This window comes from Hyperolius riggenbachi, chromosome 3 (genome assembly GCF_040937935.1).
Source record: "Hyperolius riggenbachi isolate aHypRig1 chromosome 3, aHypRig1.pri, whole genome shotgun sequence".
Lineage (NCBI taxonomy): Eukaryota > Metazoa > Chordata > Amphibia > Anura > Hyperoliidae > Hyperolius > Hyperolius riggenbachi.
Genome location: NC_090648.1, coordinates 227,935,227 through 227,951,717, shown reverse-complemented (window position 1 = coordinate 227,951,717; position 16,491 = coordinate 227,935,227). Strand labels below are relative to the sequence as shown.

Sequence of the window (16,491 nt, the reverse complement as noted above, 5' to 3'; positions counted from 1 at the left end):
TTAGGAGGAGCCTGACAGATGCTGTGTAGGGGGTTATGCTGCAGCTACTGGGATAGGAAGAAAAGCCACACATACCTCTGGGACAAGGAAACTGCTGATATCTAACCCATCAGAAAAAACTCAGCCAGGCAGCTACTGTGAGATCCATGGAAAAAGATAGCAATTTACAATGAACTGTAGTATAAACTGTTACAATATACTCAGACGGTGCACTCTTCATTTACAATTAACTACAGGTCATAGGCAAGATAGAACAGGCAATACAAATAACAAGAAACAAACAAAACAAAAATACTTAAAACCAATTTATGCTGTTGGACTTTCAATCCTGAACATGAAAAGTAACCGTTTATAACAATAGGAAGCAGTTAACCCAATTAGATTTTCATAGTTAAGGGCCTGAGCATTACATTGCTTAAGGGCTGGTTCAGACGGACAACAGGGGGCATTCAGGCGGCTGGGAAGCCGCGGCGTCATGTGACGTCTAGTTCGGGGGCGGCGGTACGGTGATTTTCGGCTTCGCGTCGCGATCGGCGTTTCTCGTCCCTGCAGGGGAACAGAAGCTGCGGCGGCTAGACGGCCCTGGACGCCACATGCTGCTTCTAGGGCCGGCCGAAACGACGTGTTAAATCGGGATCGGAACGCCGCGTTTGCGCAATCGACGGTAACCGCGCAATGCTAATCGCTCCCATTCACTTGAATGGGAGCGTTTAGCCAACGAGTCCCGAACGCTTGCCGGTAAACGCTGCCAAGCATCTGTGTGAACCAGCCCTAAATGGCTTGGAATACAGTAGCTATACAATAAGGAAGTGCATGTTCAACTATTCTGGATCTGTAAAATATTTGGGTCCATGTTGCAGAATGGATAATGGAAAAACCCAGCCATGCTATGCACACTATGGACATCAATGACTCGTGCAGCAACATCTGCTGCAGCATTATGTGTCTATATTACAGAATGGACTCCTCTGTCTTTCCATCTACAACTATCACTATCTGCGCTGTTCATTCTCTCACTGCTCTAACTCACAGCGAATTACCCACACAAACTACTGCTACCATAATGCCCACACACATACACATCATGTATGCTACATAGATTAACAATGTAGAGCTCATGGCTAGTTAGTGAAACATGACTGTGCAGATCCCACTGTGAAACGGGGCTGCCCAGCAACATAAAAACATTTTTGCAGTGAAAAAGTTAAAAACCGCATCATCTGACCTCTCCATCACTTTCATGCTGCTCTGGACATTCCTCTATATACAGCAATATACAGCAATAATAATTATTATTAAATGAAGTACAATAACCACAGAGTTAAAATACCGTTAGCAGTTTAACAATGTCCTGTTATTTGCAGTTGTACACACTAAACACAAGGTGGCACCCTTGCTGCATTCTACACATATGCACAGCTGACTGGCTGATAACATCACATTTCTGGTGATAATAGGGGTGGTCCAGAATTCCTTGGGGCTCATTCACAGGGTTTCTCTGATTTTGTACATTTTTTTTGTGAAATTGTTTACACACGAGTTTCCTCCCTTTTATTACAGTCTGTACACCAGGAAGAAATAAGCAAGCAAAAAAATCCTATGACATACAAGTAACAGTAATTGTCTTTAGTGGTTGTCACCTGTTCTCCTAAGTCACAGTTGGAACACAAGAATCGAGCTCCAAACCCTTGCGGGGGACCAGTGCATGAGGACTGGACAATAAAACTCCATTGTGCAAACGTCCGTCCATATGGTGAAGCCCCTTGTACAGCCAAATGTCATCTCCTTTAATTGATGGTGGGCCTTTGTGATGTATGACAAACCGTTTTCTGAAGCTCAGAAAGGTGTGGTTTACACCAAACTCTTCCATCATCCAGGCTTACCAATAAGATAAAGAAGTGCATGTCTACTGTCCATATCTTTACGGTTATAAAATAAGTTAAGAATGAAAATGATAGCTGAACCAAAAATATGCAACACCTAAACAAAGAATAGACTAACCAGATGCCATCCAGTTCAAGGATATTAAAGAGGTCACTTAAACTGAAGATTAATGGGAAAGAAAGTGTTTTTGTCCATTTTGGGAAAAACTCAAATTAAATTTATATTGGCACCAGGCCGCTGTTGTGATCATTGTTTTCAGAAAATACTTTGCATACTTTTTGGCGAATACTTTTCTTGAGGATTACGGTGTCTGAAAATCCAGATGACTGCAAGCCACCTTCCTTGCTCCTGTGTGAGGAGTTCATGAGCCTCCAGTGTGCCCTAATAACTCAATGAATTCTTATACATCGTGCGTAGAAGTGATGGAGGAAGCCAAGATGTTCTCCTACGGTTTCTGGAAAATACCAACCTGACCCAGGCCTGACAAGCTTTAGGCTCCCATGTGGTATCCCAGACCTGCTAGTACTACAGTCACATTCTGACATCTCTGGGTGATACTGCTCAAGCCTCATGCATCAGATAGGCAGCTCTGGATCCTGTCAATCCACTGCTGAGCCAACACAGGGTCTGTGGCACAGAAATTATACACTCGCCGCGTTGTTTTCAACTGCACAAAAGAAAAAAAAGGGTACATTATGAAAGAAGGTTGAATGGAAAACAATGAATTCAAAGCACAGAAAGCATTTGTTACTTAGACTTACATCAATAAAGGACCTTTCATCCACCGTTTTGGGAGCACCCAGTGTTGGTGTACCTGCAGATATAGACTCTACCTCTGCCAAGTCTATTTCTCCTTTGCACTCAGTGTCTGTATGACTCTCGTAGTAGCGCAGCTAATAAGGAAGAAAGGAAATAATGTTAGAGATGCAGTACAACACAAATAACATAGAAGACTAGATTTCCTATTTCTGTATGCAAAAGTACAGTGCGATAGTGTTTAAAGAGCATCACTTTTCCCACATTTTGTTATATTACAGCCTTATTCCAAACTGGATTCAATTCATTTTTTCCCTCAGAATTCTACACACAACACCCCATAATGACAACATGAAAAAGTTTACTTGAAGTTTTGGCAAATTTATTAAAAACAAAGACTGAGAAATCACATGTACATACGTATTCACAGCCTTTGATGCACCTTTGGCAGCAATTACAGCCTGAAGTATTTTTGAATATGATGCCACAAGCTTGGCACACCTATCCTTGGCCAGTTTCGCCCATTCCTCTTTGCAGCACTTCTCAAGCTCCATCAGGTTGGATGGGAAGTGTTGGTGCACAGCCATTTTAAGATTTCTTCAGATATGTTCAATCGAATTAAAGTTTGGGATACTCAAGGACATTTACAGAGTTTTCCTGAAGCCACTCCTCTGATATCTTCGCTGTGTGTTTAGGGTCGTTGTCCTGCTGAAAGATGAACCGTCACCCTAGTCTGAGTTCAAGAGTGCTCTGGGTCAGGTTTTCATCCACAATGTCTCTGTACATTGCTGAAGTCATCTTTCCCTGTATCCCGACTAGTCTCCCAGTTTCCTGCCACTGAAAAACATACCCACAGCATGATGTTGCCACTACCATGCTGAACGGTAGGGATGGTATAGGCCTGGTGAGGAGCAGTACCTGGTTTCCTCCAAAAGTGACGCCTGGCATTTACACAAAAAAGTTCAAACTTTGTCTTATCAGAACAGAGAATTTCTCATGGTCAAAGTCCTTTAGATGCCTTTTTGCAAACTCCAGATATGTTGCCATGTGCCTTCTAAGGAGTGGCTTTGGTCTGGCCACTCTACATACAGGCCTGATTGGTGGATTGCTGCAGAAATGGTTGTCTTTCTAGAAGGTTCTCATCTCTCCGCAGAGGCCCTCTGGTCACCTCCCTGACTAACGCCCTCCCCCCCCCCCCCCCCCCCGATCACTCAGTTTAGTTTGATTACCTAGTGGTTTTGATCTTCTTCCACTTAAGGATGATGGAGGCAACTTTGCTTACTGGGACCAGCAGAAATGTTTCTGTAATCTTCCCCAGATGTGTGCCTCGAGACAATCCGGTCATGAAGGTCTACAGACAATTCCTTTGACTTCATGCTTGGTTTGTGCTCTGATATCAACTGTCAACTGTGGGAGCTGAAATAGACAGTAGTGTGCCTTTCCAAATCACGTCCAATCAACTGAATTTACCACAGGTGGACTCAAATTAACCCCCTTAGCGGTATGCCAGACACTGTGTCGGGCAAGGATGAATTAATTTGCAGTAACAGCTGCAAAACCTTTAGCTAGCACTAGGCTAGCTAGTACAAGTGTTTCCCCTGCGATACCCCGTTTATACCCTGCCTGGATCCAGCGATCGTGCAGCCTCCCTGCACAGGTCCATATTCACAGGTCCGTCTCTCTATGGGAAGGATCGGGTTTGCGCATGATGTCGGCGACGTCATGACGTCATGTGCGATCCTCCCCATAGTGAAGACCGGAGCTGTCCGGGAAGGCTGCTTCGATCGCTGGAGCCAGGCTGGGTAATGTATAAACTGGCGGGATTGGGGTGTGCCGGACACCTTTACTAGCTAGCCTAGTGCTAGCTAAAGGTTTGGCAGCTATTACAGCAAAATAATTCATCCTGGGGCACAAAGTAACAAAGGTTAACCCCCTTGGCATTATGATTCTTTCCGGATTTTAGGGTCTAAAAGCGGTGCAATTCTTTTGCACCCTTTCAGACCCTAAAGCCTGGAAAAAATCATGCTGCCAGGGAGATCTGCAGCGGCTCCACAACCATGACGTCATGACGACAGCCGGCGATCTCACCAGGAGGAAGCAGAGCCCCGGAGGAGAGGAAGAAGAATGGCGGCCAACATCAGGATCCATTATGCAAAAAGTTCAGAAGCGCTCACGGCTCAAAGACCACACAAAGTTCAGTTTATCAGAGAGTCACCATCCAGAGGTTCTAAACCTCTGGATGGTGACTCTCTGATAAACTGAACTTTGTGTGGTCTTTGAGCCGTGAGCGCTTCTGAACTTTTTGCATAATTGATTTTCAGGCTAGTTACAGACTGCCATTTATCAGTGCGCTCCACTTAAATCTTTATAACTCTGTTTTTTTTTTTCCTAAGCGCAGACTTTTTTCTTTTTTCTTCAACATCAGGATCCGCTGGGAGGTATGTAGAAACACTGCAGCGCGCTATACTCTGCACCGAGCAGAGGTCGGGATTACCACTCTTAGCTGCGGTTTTCCGCCCGACCCTAGCTCGAGATTACCGCCAAGGAGGTTAAGCTGCAGAAACATCAAGGAAACAGGATGTACCTGAGCTCAATTTTGAGCTTCATGACAAATTTACCAAACCTGAAGTAAACTTTTTCACGTAGTCATTATCGGGTGTTGTGTGTATGGAAAAGGTGATGCACAGTGAATACTTTCCAGATGCACATGTCAGATCCCAGCAGTGCTTGCAGCAGGCACAGATGGAATGCAGCTCCTGTAACAGCTGTTTGTAGGATTCTATGAATCCAGTGCAATCTCTATTAGTGAAATTACAGATACACAATAAGATGCAAACAATTCCAGCTTCCATGCAAATTGAATGCTTATAATTGGGCCAGTCAAATTCATCAGAAAGTGTTTCCCCTTGATGAAATCTCAAGCAGCAAACACTCTGCATTCGATTTACATGCAAACTAGAACAATTTTTGAACTCACTGACCATCTGTAGTGTACACAAGCATCTCAGAGCATAAGTGAATTAAAATTAATATTGCTCTAGTCGCCACCTACCCATTGTGTCTACGGTATATGAATACAGCACTGTATAAAGGGTAACAATACAAAAATGTATATGTCATTACACAGACCATTGTGCAACTATAAAAGGCAGCCTGCAGCTACTGGAATTCAGAGCAAATGCTGAAAACCATGGAAACAGTATATGGTTTTGTGTAAAAGATACATCTACATGAAGAAGAAATCACTTCTGAGCACTACAGTATCTATGACTGTAGTGCAATTACTCATTCTTTACACAAGACAGATGGGAGTGTGCAGGAGATGCTGGGGCTGTCTATTTTCTTGTCTGTCTCCGATCAGTCCCTCTTGGTGTACATTTTGCACGGGAGACAGTTGCAGTGAATACAGGAGCAGTAGGTGCCCAGGTTCTGCCCACAGAGACCCTCACCTGCTTTATATCACATACCAGTTATGATGTCCAATGTAGGGGTAAAATCATAAATCTCATGTATATTCTATCCTAACCAATATCTAGCCTTAAAGTGAACCTCTGGACTAAAAATTTACTCAGCAGAACTGAAAAGGCTTGGTGTTTCTTTAACAGTTTCACAGCATCAGAACTTTGATTTTCTTACCAAAGCATAATTTTTAGCTGCATTTTTAGCTAAGCTCCACCCATCAAAGAAAACTGCCGGGCGGTTTTTCCTTGATGCTGTGCAAAGCATGATGGGATTTCCTATGTTATTGACGTTGCCTAGCAACTGGAAGGGGTGATCAGGACACAGGACAGTTGGAGCTGTGTCTCATACTCCCTGTCACCTTCTTTCAACCAAAAAGATGGCTGCCGTCATGAAATCAAACATTTGCCTGTTCTTTTAAAACAGGGTGGGTAAGAGATTATATTACCTTTCTATTTTAATTAACATAACTAATGTAACTTAACAACAGTATGTTTGTTTAGGCTGAAATTCCTCTTTAACTAAAACCAACCTTTGGAATTTTCCAAGCAAAAAAAACAAAACAAAAACAAACGTAAAATAACTTGTTCCTGATTAACTTGACCTTAATATTACTTTCCTTGCCCTAGGTTTTGTACTTTTATTTAATAAAAGGTTTTCATAGATAAGGTGAAAAATGATACCTGATGTTTTGTCTTGTCTAACACAAACCACCGTGGTCTCCATGGCTTCATAAATGCCCCTTTCTTATACAATGTCCCCTCATATGACCTGAAATGACAAAAATGAAATGTTCATTTATAAAAGTAAAATAATAGGTGACATTTTCCATGAAGTACCCTAAAGGTGGACACAGATCTTCAGTGGCTTGATGTGGTACAAAGCTACAGCATCCACTCACCACACACTTCATGGAGACTTACTACCTTAAATTGCCTCAAGTCAAGAGAAATTGTATAAATAGACTGTGTGGTAGTGCACAGATATTAGACAGATTCAAGCAGGGTGACTAAATATACTAAAATAATAAATAAATTTAAAAAAAAAAAAAAAAAACTTATGTATGTGGTGTTGCTGGTTACTGTCATGCCAGTCTGCTAGTTCTTGTGCTTTTTTTTAACTGTCCATACACTTGCTATATGGCACTGTCCATACACAGCTGTACTCATAAGTTTACATACCGCACCCAAAATGGCCTTGATCAAAGGTTTACATTCCCTTGAAGTTTTGGTCTGATAATCAAAAACTGATAGACACAAGTTAATTGGACATTAACCTCTTGCCGACCGCGTCACGCCGATGGGCGTGGCCACCGCGGCAGCCCCAGGACCGCCTAACGCAGATTGGCGTAAAGTCCTGGGGCCAGCTAATGAAGGAGATCGCGCGCAGGCTGCGCGCGCATCTCCTGCTTGGGGGGCAGAGCTCCGCCCCGCCTTCAGGCTCGGGAGACTGTTAGACGGCATGATCGCCATCTATTTACGTGTACAGCGCTGCGATCGGCAGCAGCGCTGTACTGGGGACAGCCGTGTGACACTGCTGTCCCCCTGGGACACTGGAGAGCGATTGGCTCTCATAGACAGAAGCCTATGACAGCCGATCACCACAATTGGCTGGCTGTGGGGAGGGAGGGAATATATTTAAAGGAACATACTTTTTTTAAATAAAAACAGGAACAAAAATATTTGTAAAAAAACAAACAAACAATCTGGGGGTGATCAGATCCCAACAGAGAGCTCTGTTGGTGGGGAGAAGGGGGGAGGGGGGGAATCACTTGTGTGATGTGTTGTGCGGCCCTGCAGCTTAGCCTTAAAGCTGCAGTGGCACATTTTACTAAAAATGGCCTGGTCACTAGGGGGGTTTAGCACTGCAGTCCTCAAGAGGTTAAGGGTAATTGCCCACATCTGCGACTTAAATGATTTACATTAGTCTATGCATACAAAGTCAGTGAGATTCTGGGCTCTTGACAGTCACCTGCACATTTCAGCCAAGGGGAAAGCAAAAGAACTGATGTCAAAGGAGTTGAGAGAGAAGGTTGTTTAACTTTAAAGAAAAAGGAAATAAAAATATAGCCAAAGAGTTGAGAATGCTATTGTGTCAAAACCGTCATAAAGAAGTGGAAGTTTTGTTGACACCAAGCCACAGTCAGGTAGACCAACATCAATTTCAAGCGGAGCTGCTAGGAGAATTGTTCAGAATGCAAAGAAAAAAGCCACGAATAAGATCAGCTGACATTCAGACTTCTCTATAGAAAAGAAGTGTGGACATTTCAAGATGCACAGTAAGGAGACACTCAAAGAGGAACTTAGCTGAAAAATAGTAGTAGGGGGTAAAAAAATAAATCAATACATCACAATATGAGTAGTTAAAAAGTAGAAAAGAGATCAAGAAATGATTGATATTAGCCATGTAATGTGTTCATGTTCTTTGATCCACAATGAGCCATTATCTATAACCACACTCAATTACAATGTGATAGATCACACACACACACACACACACACACACACACACACACACACACACACACACACACACACACACACACACACACACACACACACACACACACACACACACACACACACACACACACACACACACACACACACACACACACACACACACACACACACACACACACACACACACACACACACACACACACACGCTTCCGGAGGTGGCAAATTAGAAACAGCACTGGAATACAAGGACCGTGAGAGGAACGGGAAGGCTCTTTAGGATCCAGAGCCTTCCCTCTCCATAGGCGAGTATCAAAATAAATATGCAATTCACTACAGATTTGCTTTAAAGGAAAGGTTCAGGGAGGGTGGAGAAAAAATAAAAATCAATTTCCACTTACCTGGGGCTTCCTCCAGCCCATGGCAGGCAGGAGGTGCCCTCGCCGCCGCTCCGCAGGCTCCCGGTGGCCGACCCGACCTGGCCAGGCCGGCTGCCAGGTCGGGCTCTTCTGCGCTCCAAGTCCTGGTACTTCTGCGTCCCACGCCGGCGCGCTGACGTCATCGGACGTCCGCCGGGCTGTACTGCGCATGCGCAGTGCATGCGCAGTACAGCCCGGCGGACGTCCGATGACGTCAGCGCGCCGGCGTGGGACGCAGAAGTACCAGGACTTGGAGCGCAGAAGAGCCCGACCTGGCAGCCGGCCTGGCCAGGTCGGGTCGGCCACCGGGAGCCTGCGGAGCGGCGGCGAGGGCACCTCCTTCCTGCCACGGGCTGGAGGAAGCCCCAGGTAAGTGGAAATTGATTTTTATTTTTTCTCCACCCTCCCTGAATCTTCCCTTTAACAAGTTACCGCACTGTGGACGGTATATCTACGCCCTGCAGGACTTCATCAGAAGTCCCAGAGAGGTAGATATTAGTCTATCAAAAAAAAAATAAATACATAATTAACTTAGGGACTAAACTTTTAATATGCATGCCAGGAGTGTATATTTATTTTTTTCTGCAAATAAGAGCTTGTAATAAGTGATGTAATAAGTGATGAATGCAAAACCGAAAAGTGTATTTATTTCCAAATAAAATATTGGTGCCATACGTTGTGATAGGGACATAATTTAAAAGGTTATATTAACCGGGACAATTGGGCAAATATTTTTTCCATATTTTTCCACATTAACCACTTCAGGACCACAGTCTTTTCGCCCCTTAAGGACCAGAGCCTTTTTCTCCATTCAGACCACTGCAGCTTTCACGGTTTATTGCTCGCTCATACAACCTACCACCTAAATGAATTTTACCTCCTTTTCTTGTCACTAATACAGCTTTCTTTTGGTGCTATTTGATTGCTCCTGCGATTTTTACTTTTTATTATATTCAGCAAAAAAGACATGAATTTTGGCAAAAAAATGATTTTTTTTAACTTTCTGTGCTGACATTTTTCAAATAAAGTAAAATTTCCTATACATTTGAGCGCGAAAGTTATTCTGCTACATGTCTTTGATAAAAAAAAAAACCATTCAGTGTATATTTATTGGATTGGGTAAAAGTTATAGCGTTTACAAACTATGGTGCCAAAAGTGAATTTTCCCATTTTCAAGCATTTCTGACTTTTCTGCGCACCTGTCAGGTTTCATGAGGGGCTAAAATTCCAGGAAAGTACAAATACCCCCCAAATGACCCCATTTTGGAAAGAAGACATCCCAAAGTATTCAGTGAGAGGCATGGTGCGTTCATAGAAGATTTTATTTTTTGTCACAAGTTAGCGGAAAATGACAAAAAAGAAAAAAAAAAAAAGTTTCCATTTCTTCTAACTTGCGACAAAAAAAAATGAAATCTGCCACGGACTCACTATGCTCCTCTCTGAATACCTTGAAGTGTCTACTTTCCAAAATGGGGTCATTTGTGGGGTGTGTTCACTGTCCTGGCATTTTGGGGGGTGCCTAATTGTAAGCACCCCTGTAAAGCCTAAAGATGCTCATTGGACTTTGGGCCCCTTAGCGCAGTTAGGCTTCAAAAAAGTGCCACACATGTGGTATTGCCGTACTCAGGAGAAGTAGTATAATGTGTTTTGGGGTGTATTTTTACACATACCCATGCTGGGTGGGAGAAATATCTCCGTAAATGACAATTTTTTTTTTATTTTTTTTTACACACAATTGTCTATTTATAGAGATATTTCTCCCACTCAGCATGGGTATGTGGAAAAATACACCCCAAAACACATTATACTACTTCTTCTGAGTACGGCGATACCACATGTGTGGCACTTTTTTGCACCCTAACTGCGCTAAGGGGCCCAAAGTCCAATGAGTACCTTTAGGATTTCACAGGTCATTTTGAGAAATTTGGTTTCAAGACTACTCCTCACGGTTTAGGGCCCCTAAAATGCCAGGACAGTATAGGAACCCCACAAATTACCCCATTTTAGAAAGAAGACACCCCAAGGTATTCCGTTAGGAGGATGGTGAGTTCATAGAAGATTTTTTTTTTTGTCACAAGTTAGCAGAAATTGATTTTAATTTTTTTTTTCACAAAGTGTCATTTTCCGCTAACTTGTGACAAAAAATAAAATCTTCTATGAACTCACCGTACTCCTAACGGAATACCTTGGGGTGTCTTCTTTCTAAAATGGGGTCATTTGTGGGATTCCTATACTGCCCTGGCATTTTAGGGGCCCTAAACCGTGAGGAGTAGTCTTGAAACCAAATGTCGCAAAATGACCTGTGAAATCCTAAAGGTACTCATTGGACTTTGGGCCCCTTAGCACAGTTAGGGTGCAAAAAAGTGCCACACATGTGGTATCGCCGTACTCGGGAGAAGTATTATAATGTGTTTTGGGGTGTATTTTTACACATACCTATGCTGGGTGGGAGAAATATCTCTGTAAATGACAATTATTTGATTTTTTTACACACAATTGTCCATTTACAGAGAGATTTCTCCCACCCAGCATGGGTATGTATAAAAATACACCCCAAAACACATTATACTACTTCTTCTGAGTACGGTGATACCACATGTGTGACACTTTTTTGCAGCCTAGGTGCGCTAAGGGGCCCAACGTCCTATTCACAGGTCATTTTGAGGCATTTGTTTTCTAGACTACTTCTCACGGTTTAGGGCCCCTAAAATGCCAGGGCAGTATAGGAACCCCACAAGTGACCCCATTTTAGAAAGAAGACACCCCAAGGTATTCCGTTAGGGGTATGGTGAGTTTGTAGAAGATTTTATTTTTTGTCACAAGTTAGTGAAATATGACACTTTGTGAAAAAAACAATAAAAATCCAATTTCCGCTAACTTTTGACAAAAAATAAAATCTTCTATGAACTCATCATACACCTAACAGAATACCTTGGGGTGTCTTCTTTCTAAAATGGGGTCACTTGTGGTGTTCCTATACTGCCCTGGCATTTTAGGGGCCCTAAACCGCGAGGAGTAGTCTAGAAAACAAATGCCTCAAAATGACTGTTCAGGGGTATAAGCATCTGCAAATTTTGATGACAGGTGGTCTATGAGGGGGCAATTTTTGTGGAACCGGTCATAAGCAGGGTGGCCTCTTAGATGACAGGATGTATTGGGCCTGTTCTGATGGATAGGAGTGCTAGGGGGGTGACAGGAGGTGATTGATGGGTGTCTCAGGGGGCGGTTAGAGGGGAAAATAGATGCAATCAATGCACTGGGGAGGTGATCGGAAGGGGGTCTGAGGGGGATCTGAGGGTTTGGCCGAGTGATCAGGAGCCCACACGGGGCAAATTAGGGCCTGATCTGATGGGTAGGTGTGCTAGGGGGTGACAGGAGGTGATTGATGGGTGTCTCAAGGTGTGATTAGAGGGGGGAAATAGATGCAAGCAATGCACTGGCGAGGTGATCAGGGCTGGGGTCTGAGGGCGTTCTGAGGTGTGGGCGGGTGATTGGGTGCCCTAGGGGCAGATTAGGGTCTAATCTGATGGGTAACAGTGACAGGTGGTGATAGGGGGTGATTGATGGGTGATTAGTGGGTGTTTAGAGGAGAGAAGAGATGTAAACACTGCACTTGGGAGAAGATCTGATGTCGGACCTGCGGGCGATCTATTGGTGTGGGTGGGTGATCAGATTGCCCGCAAGGGGCAGGTTAGGGGCTGATTGATGGGTGGCAGTGCCAGGGGGTGATTGATGGGTGGCAGTGACAGGGGGTGATTGATGGGTGATTGACAGGTGATCAGTGGGTTATTACAGGGAATAACAGATGTAAATATTGCACTGGCGAATTGATAAGGGGGGGTCTGAGGGCAATCTGAGCGTGTGGGCGGGTGATTGGGTGCCCGCAAGGGGCAGATTAGGGTCTAATCTGATGGGTAACAGTGACAGGTGGTGATAGGGGGTGATTGATGGGTGATTGATGGGTAATTAGTGGGTGTTTAGAGGAGAGAAGAGATGTAAACACTGCATTTGGGAGGTGATCTGATGTCGGATCTGCGGGCGATCTATTGGTGTGGGTGGGTGATCAGATTGCCCGCAAGGGGCAGGTTAGGGGCTGATTGATGGGTGGCAGTGACAGGGGGTGATTGACGGGTGATTGACAGGTGATCAGGGGGGATAGATGCATACAGTACACGGGGGGGGGGGGGGGGTCTGGGGAGAATCTGAGGGGTGGGGGGGGGGTGATCAGGAGGGAGTAGGGGGCAGATTAGGGACTAAAAAAAAAAATAGCGTTGACAGATAGTGACAGGGAGTGATTGATGGGTGATTAGGGGGGTGATTGGGTGCAAACAGTGGTCTGGGGGGTGGGCAGGGGGGGGATCTGAGGGGTGCTATGGGCGATCAGGGGGCAGGGGGGGGGGAATCAGTGTGCTTGGGTGCAGACTAGGGTGGCTGCAGCCTGCCCTGGTGGTCCCTCGGACACTGGGACCACCAGGGCAGGAGGCAGCCAGTATAATAGGCTTTGTATACATTACAAAGCCTATTATACACTTTCCGTGCGGCGATCGGGCAGCTAGTAACCCGCCGGCGCTTCCGAACGGCCGGCGGGTTACAGCGAGCGGTGGGCGGAGCCAGTCCCCGGCGGCTGATCGCGTCACAAATGACGCGATCGCCGCATAGCCACTCCCGCAGCCGCCCCCGCCGATGGGCGTATTGCGGTCGTTTGGGCCCGGACTTTGCCGCCGCCCATCGGCTGGGGGCGGTCCTTAAGTGGTTAAACTGCATTTAGAATATAATAATTCTTAGCATAACGTATCACCCAAAGAAAGCCTAATTGGTGGCGATATAGATCATTTTGTTGTGATAAAGTAATTGGTGAATGAATGGAAGGAGCGCTCTGAAATTGCTCTGGTCCTCAAGGGGGAAAACTCCTCAGTGGAAAACTAGTTACAGTAAGTTAGCTATGAAAATTTTTGATCACACAAGGATTAAGGTGTCCCCATTTTAAAATCACAAAAATAAATACTTCTACAGCCATTTCTGCCAGACCTTTTGATTAGAAACTGTAATACAAATATGTTTAAACTTAAAATAATATTTCCAATTAGCTCTCACCTTGGGAGTATACCATAGACCGGGGGTGCCCACACTTTTTCGGCTCGCAAGCTACTTTTAAATTTTCAGAGTCAAGGAGATCTACCAACATTTAGGTAGCTACATATATGTGTCTTCAGTATAGTTAAGTGCAGTATAGGTAGCCAGGTATAATATAGTTAGGTGCAGGGACCTTCAGTATAGGTAGCCAGGTATAGTTATGTGTAGGTGCCTTCAGTATTGATAGCTAGGTGTAGGTGCCTTCAGTATAGGTAGCCAGGTTTAGTATAGTTAGCCAGGTATAGTTTAGTTAGGTGTAGGTGCCTTCAGTATAGTTAGCCAGGTATAGTGTAGTTGCCTTCAGTATAGGTAGCCAGGTATAGTATAGTTATATGAGTTATGTGTAGGGGCCTTCAGTATAGGTACCCAGGTATAGTATAGTTAGGTGCCTTCCGTATAGATAGCTAGGTGTAGGTGCCTGGGCCACTTACCTCCCTCCAGTTCCAGCGGCGGTGTCTGGGACTCATCCTAGTCTCCCCTCCAGGAGTTCAGATAAACAGAAACTGAGGGAACACTGCGGCGGGCACCGGGCAGCCTGCGTGGATGCAGTGCGCCCAGCGCCGCCCCCGGCAGCCATGACGTCGCTGCTTCCTTCTCTCCAGCCGCACCGCCTCGCTCTCCTCCACTGCATTCTGATTGGCCGGCAGCAGAATCTGATGACACGCAGTCGTGTCATCCAAGCAGGCGTACAGCTGCTGGCCACTAAATTTAAAGTGACGCGGCCACCTGGCCGCGATCTACCAAATAGGCGGTCGCGATCTACCGGTAGATCGTGATTGATCTATTGGGCACCCCTGCCATAGACAATGAGATATGCTCTAAGTAAATGAATACAACACAATGTAATGGTGCACAGTTACCTGTTTTCTCTCTCTGCAGTGTTAAACTGGCTGTATAATGTACTGGTGCTATTGCGAGCCCCCAGTTTCCCACCACTGGATGGAGTGCTTGTTGTGCTTGGACCACTCTCTAAGCTCAGATTGAGTGTAGACCCCACACCACTCTCCTGAAGATAAATGCCCAATGAATGGCGCTGAGAGGACACATTAGATGACATCAGTAGAGCACTCGATTTCTGTATGAAAGACAAAGACCAGTGAGTCAAACTGTGCGAAAAACAATAGAGGTTATTGAGGTGGAAATAATTCCAGCTTGCATACAATCCAAACTGTATGCTGCTTGGCTTTGAGCCAGTCAAGGAGAATACAATTTGTGTTATATTTTATGACTAGCATATTATTGACTAGCTGCCAACAACCATAGTCATTTTGTCATCAAAATGTTATATTCCATTACATGAAGGAAATCTAATGCTAGGGATACACGGTAAGACAGTTGCGCCGGTCCTGGCGCATCCCCGCCAGCGCCTGTATCGATCCCCGCGGGCGCTCCTTATCTTCTGCTCGATTCCCCACTATTGTCTGCCCGTGGGGATCGAGTGGGGAGTCGATCCGGCGGGTCATCGGATCTGCTGGAAATCATCAATTGAGCCATCAGCGGCTCGATTGATAAGAAAGTATCTTACCATGTATCCCCAGCATTAGAGCCCTTCTCTATTGAAAATCTGATTGTGAGTTGCAGCTGTTTGTAATGGGATTACCCGTGCTTTGTGTCCTGATTTTTTTGTGCTACATGTCGTTATGTTTTGCTTGATTGCAGTTTTCAGGAGACAAGGAGGGGGGCTTCATGCCACATAGGGAAAAATCACATGAAAAATGCACAGCACCGTGCTGGATATGTGATTTTCATGCATTCCCATAAGCAGAATCACAGAAAAATTGCAAACAGCAGTGCAATTGTGGTTTGGGAAAAATCACAACGTGCACAGTGGAAAAGGGGCACACTGATGGTGTTAATCACAATGCACCTGCGATTTCCCAAACGCCGGAAAAGGGCGTGCGATCCGATTTTAAGATCGTAACTCACCCAATTGAAAGGGGCTCTAAATGTTAAACAGGTTACAAAAATGTAAGGTAAAACTTCTTGTTTCTAAAGTCCACAGGCCATAAGGTGGATGTGACAGATCCCAATTTTGATGGTGTAGGAGCCTAAGTGTCCCATACTAAAATATAAAAAATGTCTATTTTGTAATTGCATATAAACAGTATGCCCTAAAGAACCAAACCTAGCAATAGACCCATGAGGCATAGCATCAACATTGGGGGTGGAGGAGCGCTCCTGCATACCCCCGGGATGTATGTATTAGTTGTGTACGAATTAGGTTGAGCTCCAGTTGTATAAACCTTTTTTTATACCCAAACGGAACACTGTGTACTTATTGGCAAACTTAACCGTAAACTGTACAAAGACAATATATTGCAATGCACAGCAAAGAGCCAAAATAAACTACATGATAAATCTTTGGATTGTAAGCTTGCAAG

General features: G+C 44.6%; 1 protein-coding gene across 9 annotated transcripts in view; it reads right to left on the bottom strand.

Annotated features, from left to right (window-relative positions):
- Window positions 1-292: 292 nt before the first annotated feature.
- The window catches only part of SBF1 (SET binding factor 1), a 196,203-nt gene continuing 180,004 nt past the window's right edge, over window positions 293-16,491 (bottom strand). For all 9 annotated transcript variants that reach the window (XM_068275900.1, XM_068275902.1, XM_068275905.1 and 6 more), the window contains 4 exons: window positions 14,971-15,185; window positions 6,783-6,870; window positions 2,646-2,777; window positions 293-2,551 (listed from right to left, as the gene is read on the bottom strand). In XM_068275900.1, coding sequence (XP_068132001.1) covers window positions 2,453-2,551; window positions 2,646-2,777; window positions 6,783-6,870; window positions 14,971-15,185 — 534 coding nt within the window. In that variant the 3' untranslated portion in view covers window positions 293-2,452. The remainder of the gene's footprint in view (window positions 2,552-2,645; window positions 2,778-6,782; window positions 6,871-14,970; window positions 15,186-16,491) is intronic.